This window comes from Salvelinus fontinalis, chromosome 1, assembly GCF_029448725.1.
Source record: "Salvelinus fontinalis isolate EN_2023a chromosome 1, ASM2944872v1, whole genome shotgun sequence".
Lineage (NCBI taxonomy): Eukaryota > Metazoa > Chordata > Actinopteri > Salmoniformes > Salmonidae > Salvelinus > Salvelinus fontinalis.
This window is the reverse complement of record NC_074665.1, coordinates 72,433,140-72,455,094: the sequence shown is the minus strand read 5'-3', so window position 1 is coordinate 72,455,094 and position 21,955 is coordinate 72,433,140. Positions and strand designations below refer to the sequence as shown.

General features: G+C 45.1%; 2 protein-coding genes across 9 annotated transcripts in view; one reads left to right on the top strand and one right to left on the bottom strand.

Annotated features, from left to right (window-relative positions):
• The first annotated feature begins 473 nt into the window (after positions 1–473).
• LOC129861213 (dual specificity phosphatase 29-like) lies at positions 474–2,167 on the top strand. Its single transcript, XM_055932430.1, has 4 exons — positions 474–595; positions 777–1,006; positions 1,448–1,671; positions 1,908–2,167. The coding sequence occupies exons 2-4, from the start codon at positions 819–821 to the stop codon at positions 2,165–2,167; spliced, it is 672 nt and encodes a 223-aa protein (XP_055788405.1). The 5' UTR covers positions 474–595; positions 777–818.
• Positions 2,168–3,433: 1,266 nt separating this feature from the next.
• Positions 3,434–21,955, bottom strand: part of LOC129861174 (histone acetyltransferase KAT6B-like) — a 43,476-nt gene continuing 24,954 nt past the window's right edge. For 5 of the 8 annotated variants that reach the window (XM_055932375.1, XM_055932358.1, XM_055932384.1 and 2 more), the window contains exons 7-17: positions 20,785–21,902; positions 18,340–18,455; positions 17,940–18,052; positions 17,630–17,771; positions 17,127–17,288; positions 16,814–16,907; positions 12,847–13,078; positions 11,836–12,091; positions 9,607–9,870; positions 8,051–8,330; positions 3,434–7,918 (exon numbers count right to left, since the gene is read on the bottom strand). In XM_055932375.1, coding sequence (XP_055788350.1) covers positions 4,488–7,918; positions 8,051–8,330; positions 9,607–9,870; positions 11,836–12,091; positions 12,847–13,078; positions 16,814–16,907; positions 17,127–17,288; positions 17,630–17,771; positions 17,940–18,052; positions 18,340–18,455; positions 20,785–21,902 — 6,208 coding nt within the window. In that variant the 3' untranslated portion in view covers positions 3,434–4,487. The remainder of the gene's footprint in view (positions 7,919–8,050; positions 8,331–9,606; positions 9,871–11,835; positions 12,092–12,846; positions 13,079–16,813; positions 16,908–17,126; positions 17,289–17,629; positions 17,772–17,939; positions 18,053–18,339; positions 18,456–20,784; positions 21,903–21,955) is intronic. The other 3 variants (XM_055932410.1, XM_055932419.1, XM_055932393.1) reach the window with 2 other exon arrangements.

Here is a 21,955-nt window from a genome sequence, read left to right as displayed (position 1 = left end):
ATATGTTAACTGACAGAATTCCAAGGATTCATTCTCATGCTTGAACAGATGCTTGGCATACCCTGTTCACTCGAGTGAATATGGGATATATCGTTTGGCGAAGGCAAAGTTAGGATAAGCACAGCCCAGCTTCCTTCTGCCAGCAGCAGAGATTAAAGTTCCCAGCTCTGTTTAGTAGATGTTTGCATCTGAAATGACACCCTGTTCGCTATATAGGGCACTACTTTTGACTAGAGCCTGCATTGGGGACTCTGGGGGCTCTCGTTAAAAAATACAGCACAATAGGATGCCATTCTGGACGCAAACTATGACTGAGGAGGTTTTTCCCTACATGCAAGTTACTCAGCCGCTAAGGCTAAGGTCAGGGGGCCTTGCTTGCACGTCAGAGCACTAAAAATATCCTCTCAATTTGATGCCTGTCCAGTTATACAATCTGTGCTCCCGACCGACGACTCTCGTCAGGCTCCCAGAATTAAACTTCGAGCATTGGGTTCTATTTGTTTCCTCCAACTGTTGACAACAGGAAACACACAAAAGGCTACACTTGCTGACTTTTAGAGGGAGTACAGTAAAGGACTTCAATTAAAATCTCTTGGTATGTTGTTCTTTGACCAGAATTCTAATTCTAACTGTTGCCAGTGCATGTTAGGTATTTAAATAATGCCTAAAATGCACATTAACAAAAATGTGCTATAGATACCAGTCTTACGACATTGTCTTTGTGGCACGTTGGAAGGAAATAGCTCCAAATCAAAACGTTATTTTATATTTTTAAGGGAATGGATCCTGTGTGAAAGCAAGAAGCTATTGTGATAAACATGGCATCTCAGAGCTCCAAGAGGTGTGCGACTGTGAAGAAAAAGTTTGTTCCTAAGATGAAGCCACCTGAACCTGTGGTGGAATACGTTACACCTGGAGGCTATGAGCTGGAGAAGATCCTTAACCGTGACTGCATGGAGTACACTCACATCAACCAGGTCTGGCCCAACGTCTGGATTGGAGATGAGTAAGTTAGGCAGTCGGTGTTCTGTAAGAGATCAAATTAAACATAGTCTGTTTGTTCTATAATGCCAACTCCTTGTCACTCATTTTCATGTCAAATGTTTGGCTTGACATTTCCCTAAGGAGTTGGCAAGAGACCAGAAACCATAGATATAGGACCTACATACAGTATATTGTCTATGGCCAGCCAGGATATTATTTACCTTAAGTGTTATATCTGTTCAGTATTCTGAGTATTGCATACATAATTATAAGTTACCTACTGCCTGATGTATTAACTGTTTGAGTACACCCTTTGTCTTCTACCTGCAGTACAGGTCCCTGCATCCTTAGCCAGGTGCCCAATCTATTTGTGCTCTTGCCAATTCCATTTGATCATTGTAAACAGTTGGCATGATAGCACAAACTGACTGGCACTCAGGTTAGTAAATCCTTACATTGACAGAGAGAGTGCCAAAGACAAATACAACCTGAAGAAATTGGGCATGACCCACATCCTGAACGCAGCAGAGGGGACGTGGAATAATGTGGACACGGGTGCGGAGTACTACGGCGACATGGACGTGGTCTACTATGGGGTCGTGGCGGAGGATACTCCAACCTTTGACCTTAGCCAGTACTTCTTTTCTGCAGCCCAGTTCATCGACCAAACACTCAACATACCTGAGAGTAAGTTAGTCTTAGTGAGTGACATTTTAATACAACTTAAATGAATAAGCAATTATAAGTGCTTATAAATGCTTTAGAAAGCATTGACACAAATGCTTTAACATGTTTATAAATGTTGACAAAATGTAAGTTATTAATGCTTATTCATTAAAGTAATTATACAGGGGGTACCGTTCCATTCTATTCTAATAACAAACACCTCCTTCCAGTCATGTTTTTCTATGCATTTCCATTAGATAAGCTGCTGGTGCACTGTGTGATGGGGAGAAGTCGGTCAGCCACCCTGTTCCTGGCCTACCTGATGATCTGTAAGAACATGACGGTGGTGGACGCCGTGGACCACGTGAAGCGACGCAGGCGTATCATCCCCAACTGGGGCTTCCTGAAACAGCTCAGGCAGCTGGACACTTACCTCTTAGAACAGAGGGACGGAGTGACGACTGACAAGGGAAAAGGAGGAGAAGAAAAGGACAAGGAAAGAGAGGAGGATGAATAGAAGGATCAAATGTGATCGATGCACCCTGAGAAAAGGGAAATGTATTTAATTTAGATCATTTGGTTCCACAAGAAATGTGTACAGTGAAAAAATTGTCAAACAAGTAGGTTTCCTAGTACTTCAAAAATACTGTACTCCAATTGTACTTCAAATTTAAAAGAGTTAAAGTGGACATCCAGAGTTCAAACAAAGCAATAACAAAGCAACACTTCGCCACTTGTTTTGGTAAACCGCTAAGGGAAGGGGCTCGAGAAATTTGAACACTGAAATTCATAGACAAGAGCTACAGAACTGCTATCTAAATTTGATCACTTTGTCATAAATAATTTTCCTGCGCAGCAGGAAATGCAAATTGTAAAGGCATCTAAAGTCAGTAATTTCCACTTTAACATTTCAGACTTGATTTTCCCTAACCAAAAAATGTATCAACCTCAACAAAAATGTCCATTAATTATAATCCACATAATTCACATTTCCTGTTGCTGCAGGATTATTTTCCTGCTGTGAGAAGCAGAGTCAGATGAAGATCTTGTATCCATACATGTATACTGACAGACCATCCATGAAATCAGAATGAGTTTTAACCATGTTTTGAAGCAGTGTTCACATTGACTTTTTTTTTTACAAACATTTGGAGTAAAACATGCTTATATTTTGGGTTGTAATTGGGTACAACTAAGGTCATGAGGCATTTCAGTTATATTATTCAATAATCCATGGCTATACATCACACAGTGAAAAAAATGTATGCATCAACTGCAGATTGCCCTTTTAAACTAAATGCTCAAGTATTATAAATAAGACATTGCCTTGGCTTAGAAGTCTGTCGTTGAACATTTTGAACTTCAAATCTCCCAATTAATCTGAAGTCAATTGTCAATGGAGTTAAATCAGTGGAGTAAAATTGTGTGCATGGTCAATCCTAATTTATTTTATGCTAAAATGTACACCATTTTTAAGTGACTGACAAAGGAGAATGGCATCAACAAAGGACTGCTCGTTTGTGCACATTTACAGTGGGAGACCTGGCTCTCACCCTACCAGCCATTCTGTACAGGTAGAAAGGCTACAAAAGAGCAATATAGACAAAAACACAAGTTGCTTTTTACATGCAATCCGTTAGCTTAGTTTGGTCTAGTCACAACCTCTAGTCTTATCCATTTTGTAAAATATAAATCCAACATTTTATAAAGATAGAAAAAAAATCTACAGATGGAATGAAAACGTTACTTTTTAAAGGCTTTATGTAAAATATTGACTTTGGACTAAATGTATATTTCTTTATTATTAATAATAATCATCAATCATTTAGTTGTTTTTTTTAAATTCCGCCACATTTCGACATTGGTACACCTCTTTGAAATGTTTTAGAATCAGAGTCAGGGTACAAACACTGAGATATGCTTAGTTATCTTGACAGAAATCAGTCTTCTGTGTTATAAAACAGAAAGCTGCCTCAAGGAAGGACATCTGTTACAAAAGACTTCAGAATTATACATACATAGCAATGAAACCTCTCAAACATACAGAAGAACAGGACTAAAGAAGTTTACACTTTTTTTTACATTATTAGAATTAACAAAATATAGTTTCATCTTTCTCCCCCCGCCCTGTGAGAGGGGGAACCTAATAAAGGCCAAAATATATTTAGAATGGCTTGCTATTAAGCACAACACTTGTACAGTACTACTCAATGCACTGTTACTAACGGAGACTGGAGACCGAAGCATGCTTTACAAAATAAGTACAATAATTTAAATATACAAAGGCATGAGTATAGTACAAACTAATCGTCAGCACTGTTAGACAGGTACACTGAACAGGTTCTAGGAATATCCACTTGTTTAAGTCTGTTTGTAGCAGGCACATTAGATGGCTTAGTTTGAGGCTGCTACATAACTACACTCACTCCCGGTGATGAAATCTCTTCCCAGTCTCCTCCCCCCTCTACCCTAAGGAGTGACCAGGGAGACTAATACTAATTAAATACATTTTTATCTTCATGACGTAAGGCTTAGAACCTAAAAGAACACAAATCTGTTAGGAACAAAAATACTTTGACATAGATAGGAGCTTGTTGTAAAAAGTTTGCTTGTTGATGAAACTTTTTGCATTCTTTCCAAGTGCTGGTTTTTAAGTAACTATAAACTAAATGAAAACAAACAAACATTATCAACAAACAAAAAAAGGCCAAATTTGTGCATCTAGGACTCATAGTAATAATAATGCACATTTGTGTGATTTAAACATCCAGTCAGATTGATTCAGTTTGTTTGTCATTAGTTACGGTTTCTTTAACCGTTAGGTCAGTAACCGAGGGTTACCGTCTGATGAAAGGCCCTTTGAGTGTCTGCTTGGACATGGGTCCAGTGTTGGTCATGTATCCGTGCTGACCTGCTGAAGAGTACATGTTGCTGTGCGGCGGAGCCTGCATGGGTTGCTGGGGGTATGGCTGTGTTCCCATCATGCCCATCTGCATAGAGGCGTACTGGGCCCCGGGCGACTGGTTCATGTAGGCCGCCGTCATCTGGTGGCCCGACATCTGGTTGCTGTGGTAACCACCGTTGGCCGCCATCATGGTTGGCCCCTGGGTTGTGACGTGGTAGCCGTTCATGGCGTGGTTGATGGAGGCAGAGGGCATGTTCATGGAGTTGACACTAACAGCATGGTTGTAGGGATTGCCAGGGGCCGGCATGATGTTGACCGTGCCCATGTTCATGCCCCTTGGCATGGCTGCCAGCGTCCGGGATGAGGGGGCCTGCATGGTGACTGTCTGGAGGGGCCCGCGGGTGTGGCTGTACATCTGCTGCTGGTGGTGGGGGTGGGAGGAGAGACCAGAGGCCGCTGACTTGGAGCGCATGGCAATGTGTGTGGGGCCCTTGGGTCCCCCGGGGGCCATCTGAGCCTGTAGAGTCCACTGGGAGGTAGGGATGTTGGGGATGCCCATGGCGTTGCGCTGCAGCATCATCTGTGGGGAACTGAGGGGGTGGGAGGAGGTCAGAGGGGGGGTCATGGTGGCCTGCACCTGGACCTGGGGGCCACCGGGGTGAGGAGAGACCCCATGGGGGCGAGGGTGGCCGGGGTGGGGGGACTGGGACAGAGACACCAGGCCAGAGTGCTGCGAGTGTGATGACAGGGAGGTACTGTTTGCATAGGATGTGATAGGGTGGGAGTGGGAGGCAGAGTGGTTAAAAGGCAGAGAGTGAGGGTGGTCTATGAGGGTGTTGGTCAGCTGCTGCAGTTTGGCCAGGCTGAAGGTGGCTGAGGGCTGGGAGTAATGACCGCTGCCATAGCCCTCCTGGTTCATCCTCTCATAGATGTTGCTCAGGTTGGGGTTGCCTGACTCAGGGATGTCAGCTAGCTGAATGGGCGCCGTGAAGTTGGTAGGCATGCCACACTGTGTCATGGCCTGTTGCTGACTGTGGCTGTGTTGATTGTGAAGGCTGTGTTGACTGTGTTGATTGTGAAGGCTGTGTTGACCGTGTTCATTGTGAAGGCTGTGTTGACCGTGTTGATTGTGTTGATTGTGAAGGCTGTGTTGATTGTGAAGGCTGTGTTGATTGTGATGTACACCATGTGGCTGACTGTGTGTAGGGTGTGTGTGTGGGTTGTGTTGCGTTATCTGGCTGTGTTGATTGTGTGGAGCGCTGTGAGGCTGATTATGTTGCGGATGCTGATTGTGTGGCGTGATAGTGTGCCTAGTATGGCCATGGGGATTGTGTGTGATTGTTTGACTGTGACTGTGCTGGCTGTGTTGACTGTGCTGAGTCCTCTGACTGTGTTGACCATTACTCGGTGGTCTCTCCACCACCACCACACAGCCCTGTGGTGACTTGACGTTGCAGTGCTGCGGGGAGCTTAGGCTATTCTGCTGAATCATGCCACAGCTTCCAGGGTTGACGCCCCCCATTTGCTGGCTGACGGCACAGCTGCTCTGCACCAGGCCGCTGGGGGGGAGGGGGCCGTAGGAACAGCTGTTCTGAGGGGGGCCCCCAGGTCCGCCCGGACCCCCGGCCCCACCACAGATGCTGCCCCCCAGCGTGGAGTCGTAAGAGCTGGGGTTCTCATAGTTCTCTGTGGTGCTCTCGATGGAGCCCAGGTCGCTGAAGCCGCTGTCCACCACCTGCTGGGACGAGTGGTCCGACACCGACGGCACGTCCATCATGGGGCTGGTCTCCATGTTGTGGAGGGAGGAGGGGACTGAGATGGAGGCTCCGCTGCTGGAGCCGTGGTCAGGGCTGATCTGGGTGTAACCTCCTCCTGCGCCACTACCTCCACTGCTGCTGCCTCTGCTACTCTCCAGGATGGACAACGCCGGGCTGCTGACAGAGCGCACCGACTGACTGGGGTGGGAGTGGGCCGAGGACAGGGGGCTGCTGTGGTCCGACTGGGGGCAGCCTTCGTCCAGCGAGGTTAGGGTGTGAGGGGGGCTATGGGGGACCATGGGGTGGGTCTGCAGGCTGTGGCTCGCCTCCTGGTGGAACACCGAGCTGGAGCTGTCCTGCGGTGTCTCTGTGTCGCGCTCTGTCTCCTGGGTGAGGCTCTGCACGGCCTGGGCCGTCTCTCGGTCCTCCTCTCGGTCCTCCTCTCGGTCCTCCTCTCGGTCCTCCTCTCGGTCCTCCTCTCGGTCCTCCTCTCGGTCCTCCTCTCGGTCCTCCTCTCGGTCCTCCTCTCGGTCCTCCTCTCGGTCCTCCTCTCGGTCCTCCTCTCGGTCCTCCTCTCGGTCTCTCAGCACAGCAGAAGGATTCAGAGCAACAAGCCTCTCTCTATCCCTTTCTGTCTGCTGGGGCTGGCGTCGAGCCTCCTGACTGCTACTCTCCTCTGACTCGGAGTCAACAGGGTGATCAGAGTCTACTGCTGCTACTGCGGTTGGTGCCTGTTCCTGGATACCGTCTCTTCTCTCGTCTCCAGTGTTGGCCGGCCGCTCCTCCTCGCGCCAATAGGCCATCCCTTCAGACCCCTCCTGACGTCGTCCAGAATCCTTATTGTTGTCATTTGGATGTAAAAAAGTCAGGGTGGTGCAGGACTCCGCTTCAGGAGGCTCCTGACAAGGCTCTGGCTCTTGCTTCCGCTCCTCTTTCTCTGGCTCTGTAGTCGACTCGACGCGACTCTCGTCTTCATCGTCCGCGTCCAGGTGAGTGGCCTCGTCGTCTTCATCATCCTCGGCTGATCTTTCAGTGCTGTGGTCCAGCTGTTTAGATGGAGAAGGAGCTTGAGAGTTCCCGTGCTCACTGTCTTGTGGGTCCTCCTCCGGTGGCTCGTCACGGATGGGGGATCTGACGGGAGAACACATAGCGGAGCCAACAGGAGAGAAGACAGGGGAGCTAGCTCTAGAGGCCATAGGGGAGGCTACTGGAGAAGAGGCCATGGGAGAAGCCACAGGAGATACCCCAGGGGAGCTCAGTTTACTAGGACTCTCTTCCTCCATGTGACTGTGGGGCTCTGAGGGCAGGCGCTTGTCCATATCTGTGTCCCGACCGGCCAGGTCTCTGCCGGGCTCTGACTCCTCCTCCGTGATGGTCGAGGCCTTGTCCTGGTCCTCCGGCTCCTCCTTGGGCTCCTCGGCCTGGATGTGGGGCTCCTCGGCCTCCAGCGGCGTCTCGGGGGGAGTGTACAGGTTCAGCTTGAAGCCCATCTTCCTCTCCTTCTTCAGACGCCATTTTGGAGGCCCCCTTTTCACTCCTTTGGGCCAGCCCTTCTTGCGCTTAACCGCTCGAGGCCTGCCCGGTTTCTTTGACAGGACACCGGCTACTAGAAGAAAGAAAAGATCATCAGTGATTTGAGCAAATTGGTGTTGTGATGTTAAGATTTAAAGGGCTGTATGCTGTCAGTTATAACTTACAACTTAAAATACAGCTTCTTAAAAACATCTGATTTAGTTACCTTCATTCCAGTGTTCACGATTGTCTCTGTCCATGTTTTTCTCCAGCCGTGGACGACCTCTGCGTCGCTTCACTGGTTTCCTCAGCCCCTCCTCCTCCATCTCGCCCACCCCGCAGGTTCTCTCCAGCAGGGGCATGGGCCTCTCGTCCTCAGAGTTGTCAAACGGTTCGTTCAGAACCTCCGTCGTCTCTGAGATGGTCTCTGTCGTCACACTGCTATTAATCCTTCTTCTCTTGCGACCTCTCTTCTTGAGCATGACAGCTCTCTCAGCTCTCTCTCTCTGGAACACAAACACAGATCAAATGTTAAACTTTAGGGCCGTTTTCTCGGACACAGATTAAGCTTAGTCCTGGACTAAACTTACTTTCCATTTCTGAGCACAACTGCTCTCCAAGACAGACAAAACAGATGGGGGGAAAAAAGGTTAAAATAAACATAATACTTCCTCTCTAAACTCTTTCTGAGGTTTAATAGCAACAGAGAGAGACACTCAAGGCTCTGGTTAAATGTCTGCAGGGAGGACCGGGCCTCATTGTAAACTTTTGTTCTGAATGTAAAATGCTCAAACCACACAATGTGAGCCTCGAACGCTTGAGCAACTCTTTCCCACAGATGAAGGCTGACTGGTTTAGAGAACCACAAATGAGACAGGCAGAGTTAACTCAGACCACATTCTACATACGCTCCAGTTTTTCAATGAGTGGGTATTACAAGGATGTCACTTTCTTTTTGTCGTAGTGATTAAGCCCAGTGAGGACTATGAAAGCAATCCTGTAACAAATTCACTAATTATCTGCAACAACCATCAGCAGGCAGTCTTATCTAGAGGACATATTACTGCTGTGTGAAATAGAGCGGGTTCCTAACTTCTAGACCACAATCTGTTGTAATATCATCTTCACCACGAGGGAGCAGTGGCCTATCGACAACACAGATGTGAAAACCATGGAAGAATTTAAATTAACCATGACCACTGACAATAGAACCAGGTTCAGTCTGTCTGCCTTAACCATGACCACTGACAATAGAACAAGGTTCAGTCTGTCTGCCTTAACCATGACCCCTGACAATAGAACAAGGTTCAGTCTGTCTGCCTTAAACATGACCACTGACAATAGAACAAGGTTCAGTCTGTCTGCCTTAACCATGACCACTGACAATAGAACAAGGTTCAGTCTGTCTGCCTTAACCATGACCCCTGACAATAGAACAAGGTTCAGTTGGCCTGCCTGCTACACAACAGCCTCCAAAGCACCAGAGAAATCACAACTGTTTGTTGTACTGTACGGAGGATTATTGAACATAATCTAGAGAATTGAGTGAATCTTTCATTGCAGCCAAGAACATTTAACACATCTTAGTTGGTAGACAACACATCTTCAGATACCAAGTTGCATTATATAATGATGGAAAACAATCATTCTGAAACTATTAGATAACATTCAATTGAACTCCCTTCTTTTTCCATTCCTATGTAAACACTATAACCAGCCAATCACACTGCAGCCACCTCTGCAATGAGGAAATGTGTAAAATAACTAATTTCCAGCTCTCACCTTTCTCTTGACACCAAACATAGCATGGGCTTTCGTTAGGATGGGTGGCGATCCATCAGAATCATCCTCATCTTCGTCATCACTACATTCCTCAGAGTCGTGCAGTCTTTGGTCTCCAGCGGTTGTGGGGCGACGCTCATATGTTCTGAAGGGGTTCTTACTGTAGACCTTAGTGGGAGGACGAGGGTGATGTATGCTAGTCATCAGATAGGACACCGCTCTCTCTTCATTCTCCCAACTAGCCTGCTCCTTCAGTCGCTCAGCCTGTAATTAACACACAGAGAGGCACATCAGTCACTCAGCCTGGAATTTACACACAGAGAGACAGACACTGTTATTGTCTCTGGGAAACACAGGCAGCTAGCTTAACATCACAATGAAAAGGCTAATGGGGAAATAGACACACACGATTTGAATTAACATCATGACAAATGCATCACCACAGGTTCTCTTGATAATGTTTGAGTGTCAGAGCAGAGGAAGCATTTGCTGTTAAGCAATTCCATTTGATTGCATGTCATGGAATATTTAGCACTATTCATTATGTAATGATATAGTGAACTGATTTGGGGCAATTTTGCACCACATTAAATGCCTAGTGACAGTGAACATGCTAAGCTAATTAACGGCCTTGGTTCGAACTCAAACTATATCAAACACCTTTAACAGACTGTGGGATGATGAATGATCATGCATCGCGTTAGCTGATGTGGAGGCATACAAACACAAGTCTTTAGTACTGACGTAGGGGGCTCCAACTAATGCAGGGGTCCTGGAGAGCTAATGTACCGAGTGTGTAGGCTTTTCCACCAGCCCAGCACGAACAAACCTGATTAACCTAATAACGGTCTAGACTCCAGACTGAACACCACGATTAACCTAATAACGGTCTAGACTACAGACTGAACACCACGATTAACCTAATAACGGTCTAGACTACAGACTGAACACCATGATTAACCTAATAACGGTCTAGACTACAGACTGAACACCATGATTAACCTAATAACGGTCTAGACTACAGACTGAACACCATGATTAACCTAATAACGGTCTAGACTACAGACTGAACACCATGATTAACCTAATAACACCATGATTAACCTAATCACGGTCTAGACTACAGACTGAACACCATGATTAACCTAATAATGGTCTAGACTACAGACTGAACACCATGATTAACCTAATAATGGTCTAGAATACATGCTGAACAACACGATTAACCTAATAATGGTCTAGACTCCAGACTGAACACCATGATTTATCTAATAACACCATGATTAACCTAATAACGGTCTAGACTACAGACTGAACAACACGATTAACCTAATAACACCATGATTAACCTAATCACGGTCTAGACTACAGACTGAACACCATGATTTATCTAATAACACCATGATTAACCTAATCACGGTCTAGACTACAGACTGAACACCATGATTTATCTAATAACACCATGATTAACCTAATAACGGTCTAGACTACAAACTGAACACCATGATTTATCTAATAACACCATGATTAACCTAATAACGGTCTAGACTACAGACTGAACAACCCGATTAACCTAATAACGGTCTAGACTCCAGACTGAACACCACGATTTATCTAATAACACCATGATTAACCTAATAACGGTCTAGACTACAGACTGAACACCATGATTTATCTAATAACACCATGATTAACCTAATAACGGTCTAGACTCCAGACTGAACACCACGATTTATCTAATAACACCATGATTAACCTAATAACGGTCTAGACTCCAGACTGAACACCATGATTTATCTAATAACACCATGATTAACCTAATAACGGTCTAGACTCCAGACTGAACACCACGATTTATCTAATAACACCATGATTAACCTAATAACGGTCTAGACTACAGACTGAACACCATGATTTATCTAATAACACCATGATTAACCTAATAACGGTCTAGACTAGAGACTGAACACCATGATTTATCTAATAACACCATGATTAACCTAATAACGGTCTAGACTACAGACTGAACACCATGATTTATCTAATAACACCATGATTAACCTAATAACGGTCTAGACTCCAGACTGAACACCACGATTTATCTAATAACACCATGATTAACCTAATAACGGTCTAGACTCCAGACTGAACACCATGATTAGACTCCAAACTGAACAGAGTCAGGTCCAGAGTTGAAAAACACTGTGTGTGCGCCCATGCAAGACTTACATCCATCTCGACCTCTCTCTCCTCCTCAGACAGGACAGTGTTGAGGGCCACTGCGGGGGTCCAGTGCAGTGTGTCAGGGTCCACCTGGTTCAGCCTGGGGCTGGGGGTCCAGTGCAGTGCGTCAGGGTCCACCTGGTTCAGCCTGGGGCTGGGGGTCCAGTGCAGTGCGTCAGGGTCCACCTGGTTCAGCCTGGGGCTGGCTCGCAGCTTCTCCATGTGCCTCTGGATCAACCGCTCTCTTCGAATCACCACAAACCTAAAGAAGAGCAATAAGACACATCAAAATCAGTCAAATCAAACCAAGAAACAACACCAACGAGATCAATCTATTCTGATTACCACAAACCTGGAGATCAATAACCAATAATATCAATCAATCTATTCTGATTACCACAAACCTGGAGATCAATAACCAATAAGATCAATCAATCTATTCTGATTACCACAAACCTGGAGAGAAGCAATCAAAAACTATGACAAAAAGCACCAGCTCTCAACATATTCATGTATGATGTGACATGAAACACATGTAGTGTTTGTAGTTAATAAAACAGAACATCAATCAATATCTTCTGATCACTACGAACCTAGAGAGAAATCAGAAACGAATCAAATCAACCCATTCTGATCATTACAATCTAAAGAGCCAATCATAAACAAATAAACTAAACAATCAAATGTTTTTATAAAGCCCTTTTTAAGTTAGCAATTGTCAGTAAGTACTGTCAAAGTACTTTTACAGTAAACCAATAAGAAAAAGACCAGCTGTTGTAGAGTGAATACACATGACCCATGGCGTTACGTAAGTTAATAAAGCTGAAACGGAGGATTCTCAGGCTGGAATAGCAGCAGGCTGTTCTGTCTGTCTGTTTCCTTAACCTGACTTACTTTTGCCAATATTCTGCTGCATTAATGGCTAACATGTTAAAAATACCCAGTGGCCTGAATAAGTCTGAGTCAGACAGGGTACGCACACACACACACACAGCGAGTGTGAGAGTTAGGACTGACCTGCCGTCCTGCCTGTCAATCATGCAGAGATGCTGGAGAGTAGCGGCGATATCATGCGGACACATCCCAGTGGCCCTGCTTATTCCTTTAACGCTGATGTGTTTATCTGGCTGCTTATAGAGGTACTCCACCATGACACTTTTCCAATATGCCAGGTAGGATAAGCGACCCAGATCTGACAGAGGCTTCTCTGGGGAGCCAGCTTGTCCTTCCTGCCTCGTCAGAAGGTAACCTGAAACAGACACATTCAAACAAAACAACATGGTGTGAGAAGACATAACCTCCAAAAAGACAGTACCTAAAAAGACCTACAGTATTATAACAAATCAACAATGTTGTGAGAAGGGATTAAATCCTGTTCGTCCAGCTAAGTAACATAATAAAAGAATCCCACGGGCTGCGTCTCAATCCAGCCCATCCACCTTTGTCAAAGCTTCGCATCTGTGGTGAAAGGTGGCCCGAGCTACAGCGGTGTTGGTCAGACCATGACATCCTGAACATCTGTCTTCTCACAAAAACATCTGTAGTGTCCGAACGGTGTGGCCTACAAACTAATATGGAAGTATGAGACTCTCACGAACAGGAGGGTGTTCTCCATTTTGCTCTACGGCCCACAAAAATAAATAAATCTGAATTGGGCTGCATGTAAACACTGCCATCTTTTGAAAAGGTAGGTCATCTTAAAAGGCCCATTCAAACAATACAATGTGAGAAAGTAGGCTAGTATGTAACCTAAAAAGATACATGCTGACAAAAATACAATGATTTACTCCAGCTAGCTAGAGACGGTTGTTGCTGCTTAATGTCTTAGACTGCAGTACATATCATAATCTGACGTGACATGACATCCTGTGTTGGGGAGCAGCTCCATTTTCACCTTCAGAGAGTAGAAATGGAGGAGAGGTAATCAGACATCCTCTCCTTCAACCTCTGTCAGATGCTATGATGCTGGCAAGGGCAACAAAGGAGGTGGAGGAGAGGAGGGTGAATGAAAAAAAAGAGAGGAGAGAAAAAGCGACAACAAATGGAGAGAAGCAGCTGGATGTCATTTCTCACAAGAGGTTGCACTTATCAGAGATAATGAAGAGGAAAACAACTAAGTAAAAAGGTAGCTATGTCTGTATGTAATTAGTTTTATAGCCATCCTGTCAAGGGTCATCCATTATAAGCAGCTTGAAATTAATTAATGTCTTTTAATGTGTGCACCCACTACAAGGAACCAGACAAGCACATCTAATCACCAAACACTGAATACATAATATTCCAGTCATTATGACAGTATTCATTACCCAAAGCTGAGACGAGAGGAGAGCCAATAATTGACAACAAATAAATGAGCTGCTAGAACAAAGATGAAACACTAAAACACAGATAATAAATGTAACACTACAGTAACAAGTCATGTTATTCTGTGTGTTTTATAAATGTATCAGCTGTGGTTTACCATCTTTAAATCAAAACAAAGAGATTATTCAGAATCATCAGGAGTAATGACTAGAAAACCGCATTCACGCTGGCAAACGGAGCTAATGCTTTCCCTCTCACAGCAAGCTACCCGAGACAAACTGCTCCAATAATACAATCCAATAAAAGCAGAAAAATCTTAATCTAAACAACTTCCAGTTTCAAAGGCACAGGTTCCACGCCAAATGGCACCCTTTTCCCTGTGTAGGGTGCCTCTTTTTTAGATGGGACGTTAAACGGGTGTCCTGACTCTGTGGTCCCTAAAGATCCCATGGCACTTGTTGTAAGAGTAGGGGGGTTAACCCCGGTGTCCTGGGTAAATTCCCAATCTGGCCCGCATACCATCATGGCCACCTAGCCATCCCATGCTTCCAATTGGCTCATTCATCCCCCTCCTCTCCAATGTAACTATTCCACAGGCCATTGATGTAAATGAGAATGTGTTCTCAGTCAACTAACCTGGTAAAATATATAAAAAATAAGTTCAAACAGAGGCTGGATGTGATAGAGAATGTGCAAAGATAATAAAGAGAGGAATTAAGAAAAGATTGAACAGAGATTAGCTCCAAGAGAGCGTTATTGGAAAATGTCTGTGGCTTTGTCCTAAATGGCACCCTATTCCCTATATAGTGCACCACTTTTGACCAGGGCCCATAGGGCTTTAGAGCCCTAACTAGGGCAATGTCCCCAATCACTGCCCTGGACCATTGGGATATATATTTTTAGACCAGAAAGAGTGCCTCCTACTGGCCCTCCAACACCTCTTCCAGCAGTATCTGGTCTCCCATCCAGGGACCGACCAGGACCAACCGAGCTTAGCTTCAGAGGCACGCCAGCAGTGGGATGCAGGGTGGTATGATGCTGGCAAAGTGAGCAGGAAATCAAGTGCTCCATTACAGCTCTACCACCCAAACCCACCAGTACTCCAAAGAGGAAACCATGAACATAATACAATAGCTATGACAAACAGTCCAAATTCAGAGTGGAGGGTTATTCCAATAAAGGACCCCTAGGCAAACAGACTGCTAAAAGTAATTGGATATCAAATATTAACTTATGCAGACATAACCTAATACGTCTTTATAATTCCTGATTATAATATTGAAAACATGATTACTTACGCATGTAAATTGCCTTGATATCCCCATTTCAATTCATTCACAACAATTTTTTTGTGAGTAAAGTAGGTCGGATAAAAATGTCACCAGAGGCCTGATGGAAATAGCAAATTTGTCAGTAAACTATCCTAATGTCGACAAAACAACATATGCTAGACAAGGTGGGATCTTCTTTTATTTCAGTAAAATTAATTATATGAGAAATTACGATATAATCACGAAGTAATGCGATGATATGGTGTGTGGTTCTCCCACTACGACTTGGGAAAGCATGCAGTTTATTAGGCTACAGATGAAATAAGTTATCATGAACTTCACAGGGTGGTGAAAGTGCAAGGTGATGAGCTTGATGCTCCTTTCCCATAAATATTGAGGGTCTTATTCTGGTGACATGATCGTGGCTGCTGTTTGACAAATTAAAATAAATCTTGCTCTTTTATCCATAATAATCTTATATAGGTAGCCTATCCCCACTGTATCTGCCAGCTGTTGCTGCCAAGACCAGAGTGGACACATTGGCAATATAAAACGCAACATGTTTAGTGATAAAACCATCAGTAGAGTTGAAAATGTGATGGAAACCCATTTAACTTGTATGTTGTTTTTTTGTTCTTGGGAATTTTAAAATTTATTTTTGAATGTATTATTTTACTCCCTAATTTCGTGGTATCCAATTGGTAGTAGTTACTGTCTTGTCTCATCGCTGCAACTAACGTACGGACTCGGAAGAGGCGAAGGTCGAGAGCCATGAGTCCTCCGAAACACAACCCAACCAAGCCTCACTGCTTCTTGACACAGCGCACATCCAACCCGGAAGCCAGCCGCACCAATGTGTTGGAGGAAACACCTAGCGACCTGGTCAGCGTGCACTGCGCCCGGCCCGCCACAGGAGTCGCTAGTGCGCGATGAGACAAGGATATCCCTGCCGGCCAAACCCTCCCTAACCCGGACGACACTGGGCCAATTGTGCGCTGCCCCATGGGCCTCCCGGTCACGGCCAGCTGCGACAGAGCCTGGGCTCGAACCCAGAATCTCTGGTGGCACAGCTAGCACTGTGATGCAGTGCTTAAGACCACTGCGCCACCCGGGAGGCCCTGTTCTTGGGAATCTAACAGCAAAAAGGATTTTTATGTGCACTATGTCATCACGCACAGCCTTTTATCCGCAACAGGTCAATTTGATGGAAACATTTCTGTGCATTTGTTTTTATGCGGATATGCGAATATTCCCATGAAAATCTGTCACAAATTGGATGGAAACCTAGCTAGGGGCACAAATGTATGCCTGGGAAAACAGATTATTTTATATTGTAAAGAATCAGGCAAGGATTCTAGAATCAAGCAGGAATTGAGTTTTATGTTCTTAGAACGCATTAAGGGACTTACTGAAATCAATGAGGAACCTTCCAAAGCCTTGCCTTTGGTACTGAGGCATGATCATTATACAGGAGACATTGTATTTCTGCTGGCAAAGCTTTTCCTGAGGGAAGGGGAAAAAGATCAAGTATGTCAGAGCTGCACTGAAGCTGGCAATTTATTGCACCTGCCACTGTCCTTGTCGAAAGCAAACACACACACACACACACATGCGACCACACAATCCCTTCAAAATACATTTAGCTTTGAAGAGGACTAATATAGTAAAGACACTGTCACTGCTTTAACCAAACATATTTTTCATTCTATTGAATATCCTTACCTTGGAGAAATAACCCACAAGGTGACAGCCTTTCTCGTCATTCTTTGTTAGTATGTAAAAAAGGAAAGGCTCCACGTCGTAATATAGGGTCTTGTGATCCAGGAACAGCTTGGCTAAAAGGCAGAGGTTTTGGCAGAAAAGCTTGCTGACATTTCCATCAACCTAAACATGGAACAAAACCAGCATGAGAACATTGTTCAAATTTAAACTAACCAGCATGAGAACATTGTTCAAATTTAAACTAACAGTTGATTCTTTCCACCTCTCTCACCGAAACCATTCAGTCACATTTCATACACATACACCAGCATATGATCATAGTCCAAAACAGCACCCTATTCCCTTTAAAGTGCACTTACTTTGACCAGGGCATATAGAGCAGTTTACAATAAAGGGAATAGGGTGCCATTGGGCCCTGGAAAAAAAGGAGAGCGCTATATAGGGGATAGGGTGCCATTTGGGATGCACCCATAGTTTTACTACTTTGAAGAGTGACCTCTGACCTCGAACACTGAAAGGTCATCCTTCCTGTAAATCTCATTGGCTGGAGGTTGAAACCAGCCACACTTCTTGGCGTGTCGCTGGAGGATGTTCTTGCATCTCATGTACTTCAGACAGAACTCACACAGGTAAAGCTTTTGCAATCTGCCAACGAAAGAGACAACGAGACAAAAGTTAGCCTATAATTTGGATTCAACTTATCAGTTGACACACCGATTTCCCCTCAGGGATTAATAAAGTATTTATCTTATAAAGAAGCCTAGCATTGAAAGGCATTTGTCCGACCTGAGTGTAAGAAATAATAAACTGTACCTTGAGTATTCCGGTGGGTAAGGCGATGAGTGCCAGGTTTGGATTTCATACTTCCCAAACTCAATGACGGCCGGGTATCGTCCAGAGTCAGTGATAGTCATAGTTCCATTTCTCTAAACACGGCAATACAAAATAAAATGCCTCAACGTCGTACCACAAGCACTCATTCAAACAATATCAAAGATCTAAGTCTGACATAGGCAGCATCTTCAAACAGAAACTTGGAATGTGGACCCTTCCCTTTGTGACATTAAAACTTATTTTCAGGTCTGAAAACATCTGACAAACATTGATTTAGGGGTTGTAATGTTAAGCTATAGGCTACATATAACTTAAATTGATTAGGTGATAGGTTTTTTGAATTGTGATTGAGAGAGGTTATTTTGGACAGTTCCCTCACCTGCGACGAGAGCTCGTGGACCTGTGTGAATATCTCCATGTCTTCCTCTGTGACATGTTCCCTGGAGACCGCTACAAAGCCAGGTTCCTGCTTCACCCTCAATTCACCTTCACAGCCTGTTACAGTAACCAAACATTACAGTCTGTTACAGTCACCAAACAGCCTGTTGCAGTCACCAAACAGCCTGTTACAGTCACCAAACAGCCTGTTACAGTCACCAAACAGCCTGTTGCAGTCACCAAACATGCTGGTACAGTCGCAAACATGCTGGTTTAGTCACAAACAGGCTGTCACAGTAACTAAACAGGCTGTCACAGTAAACAAACAGCCACATCAGAGGAGTACCATCAAACATGGTAGATTATCATCACAGCTTTATAGAGTAGATAAGGAGCAGTGTTCTGTAGGCTGTGAACATTCAGTATAGTAAATGCATTTGGTTTTAATGTGCTTTTAATGTATGTTTTGTTCGACAGCCTCTGCGAAGTTAGGTCTCTGTGGAGTTGTATAATGAATGTATCATCTCTGCACCTGTGAATGAAAATCCTGAATGTAATGACGTGAAACTAAATCACTCTACTAACGTAACCGCTTTCATGTGTCATCCCACCAAGCCTGCGTCCCAAATGGCACTATTCCCTATATAGTGCCCTACTTTGCACCACGGTCCATGTGTCTCTGGTCAAAAGTAAAGCACTATGCAGGGAATACTAGGGTGCCATTTGGGACACAGCCTCAGATAGTTTCCTGTTAATTAAAAAGTCAATGCAGTGACAGCAGCAGTGTGGAGACTACGATACAACAGCAATGATGTTGAAAAGCTAACCAGGCAGCTTTAGCATACATGAAACACTTGAAATTATGTATTATACACAAAGAAGTGGAAATTATACGTAAAAAAATGAATTATAGAGATTAGTTTGAGACTTGAGTATACATTTTAAATGTGTACATGGATGTTTTGGCTTATCAATTTAAAAACTATTCTATTCACAGTATTATTTACAACCCCTTCAAATCAAATCCAGATCCTTTCAAAAAATCTTAGCCCTTTAGGGCCGGTTTCCCAGACACAGCCCAGTCCTGGACTAAGAAGCATGCACAATGGAGAATCTCAATTGAACATGCTTCTTCTAGTCGAGGAGTAGGATAAATCTATGTCCGGGAATCTGGCCCTATGACACCAAATCAGATGGGGGAGGGCGTAGATCAATAGACGTAATCATCATGTCAACTTCGAGTCATAAATGGTGTATGTGTGTGTCAGTCTAACGACTGTGGGAGGTTAGGGGGGAATGGTGACAGTGCCACTGGTGGTAGTGGTGGGAGAGGGTGGAATGGAAGGCAGAAGAGCGAGGCTTTATAATCCAACAACAGAACAGTACAGTCACTACTAGGCGAAAATCACAATTGGCGAAGCCAGTGCACTAATGCATAGGGTCAAGGACAGGGGGGACAGATGAAGGAGAGAGCAGTATGAAGAAGGGGTTAGTGGTTGGGACAGAGCAAGGAGAGAACAGTATGAAGTAGGGGTTAGTGGTTGGGACAGAGCAAGGAGAGAACAGTTTGAAGAAGGGGTTAGTGGTTGGGACAGAGCAAAGTGAGAACAGTTTGAAGTAGGGGTTAGTGGTTGGGACAGAGCAAGGAGAGAACAGTATGAAGTAGGGGTTAGTGGTTGGGACAGAGCAAAGAGAGAACAGTTTGAAGTAGGGGTTAGTGGTTGGGACAGAGCAAGGAGAGAACAGTTTGAAGTAGGGGTTAGTGGTTGGGACAGAGCAAGGAGAGAACCGTTTGAAGAAGGGGTTAGTGGTTGGGACAGAGCAAGGAGAGAACAGTTTGAAGAAGGGGTTAGTGGTTGGGACAGAGCAAGGAGAGAACCGTTTGAAGTAGGGGTTAGTGGTTGGGACAGAGCAAGGAGAGAACAGTTTGAAGAAGGGGTTAGTGGTTGGGACAGAGCAAGGAGAGAACAGTTTGAAGAAGGGGTTAGTGGTTGGGACAGAGCAAGGAGAGAACAGTTTGAAGTAGGGGTTAGTGGTTGGGACAGAGCAAGGAGAGAACAGTTTGAAGAAGGGGTTAGTGGTTGGGCCATGCACTACTATGACAAAGAAGCCGACGGCAGAGAGATGGAACTGTAGCCGCGTAGCTAGATTCATTACGCAGCCAAAGTCAAAACGTAATAACGAAATTAAACGAGTTGGAAAAATCCTGGAAATTAATTAAAGTAGGTGGTGTAAAAGATTAGTAGTAGAAACTGTTAAAATGTTATTGAATTAAAGCGGGGCGAAGCCAAAATGCACTTGTTCACTCTTGTAAAAAGAAAACATTTGTTAGCTCGTACAGTAGTATGGTAAGGCCTTTTGTGACAAGCCTTGGGTTAAAAAAATATTTTAACTAGCGGAGGTAGACGCAGGTATTTTCGGTCGGAGCGTTCACGCCTTTGCTTACCATGGTCGTGCTCTGCCTTAATTCTTCCTTCGTCTGTCATGTCTCCCTTTCCTGGTGTTTCCTGGGGTCCCTTCTGAGGGGTCACTCTACATCTTAGCCTGCCTAGCGTCCTGTGCTTTTTTAAAAAGGGGCTACGTCTGAAGTGACTGACCACCTTAAAGGGGCGCCCCCTGGGCCGGCCGGGCCTGGGATGGGAGGAGGAGTGGGACGACATCAACAACCTATTCTTTGTCATGTCTTTCTTTCCGAGGCGCTGTTGGGGAGGATGGGGAATGAGAGGATATGTTTTGGACGCGGTTGCACAGGACCCTAAGTCCTGCTTACGGTGTCTGCGCTTAGGTGGTGCGTAGCAAGGCAGTCCCTTTTTCCGAGATTGTCCCTGAGTGGCATAGATATGGGAGAGTCCGTCAAAGAGTCCCTTAAGTTGGTTGTGATTAGAGAGACTGGTGATGGAGGGGACGCTAGACTGGCTGGAAGAACTCTGGGGTGAGTTAGCGGAGGTGGAGCTGGAGGAGACCAGGGAGGTGGTGGGGCTATGTCCAAGCGACGTGGGTGGGGGGGGGAGAGGGAGTGTACAGGGAGATATGGTGGTGATGGTGGTTAGCTTTTGACTTGGAGTTGTATCAGACTTTGCAGCTAAGCCAACAACTGACTGAGACGGACTGAGTTCCCATAGTTTCGGCGGAGTGCCCGGCTTTTTCCTAGCAGGACAACAAGACTGTGGCCCTTTCAGGGCAGAGGGGTCTAAGATTTCGCCGGCTCGCGACGACCTGCGGCCGACAGGCGAGGGGGTAAAGAATTTGGAAAGCCCATCGATAAGCCCTTTGGTTTTCTTGTTAACAGTGAGTGTAACTGCTGGGGTGGAGGAGGACGAGGTGGGCGTGAGGGGGGGGGTGGTGGAAGGGGTGGAGGAGGAGGTGGTGAATTGGGTGGTGAAGGTGACAGCGTCACCGGCCCAACAGGGGTCTGATGTAGCAACAGCCAATCTGTCTGTGGCGTCCTTCACAGATGCTGCATGACCAGATGAAGGTGTGGAACAGACGATAAGCTTTTGACCCCTACCAGGTGACCCCCTTCCTCCCCGGGCTAGCATGGAGCCGTCACCACTGCTTACAGACCTAGAACAGAAACAGCGTAGGGGTTAGGCAAGGACACAAACTATGGTATGAAA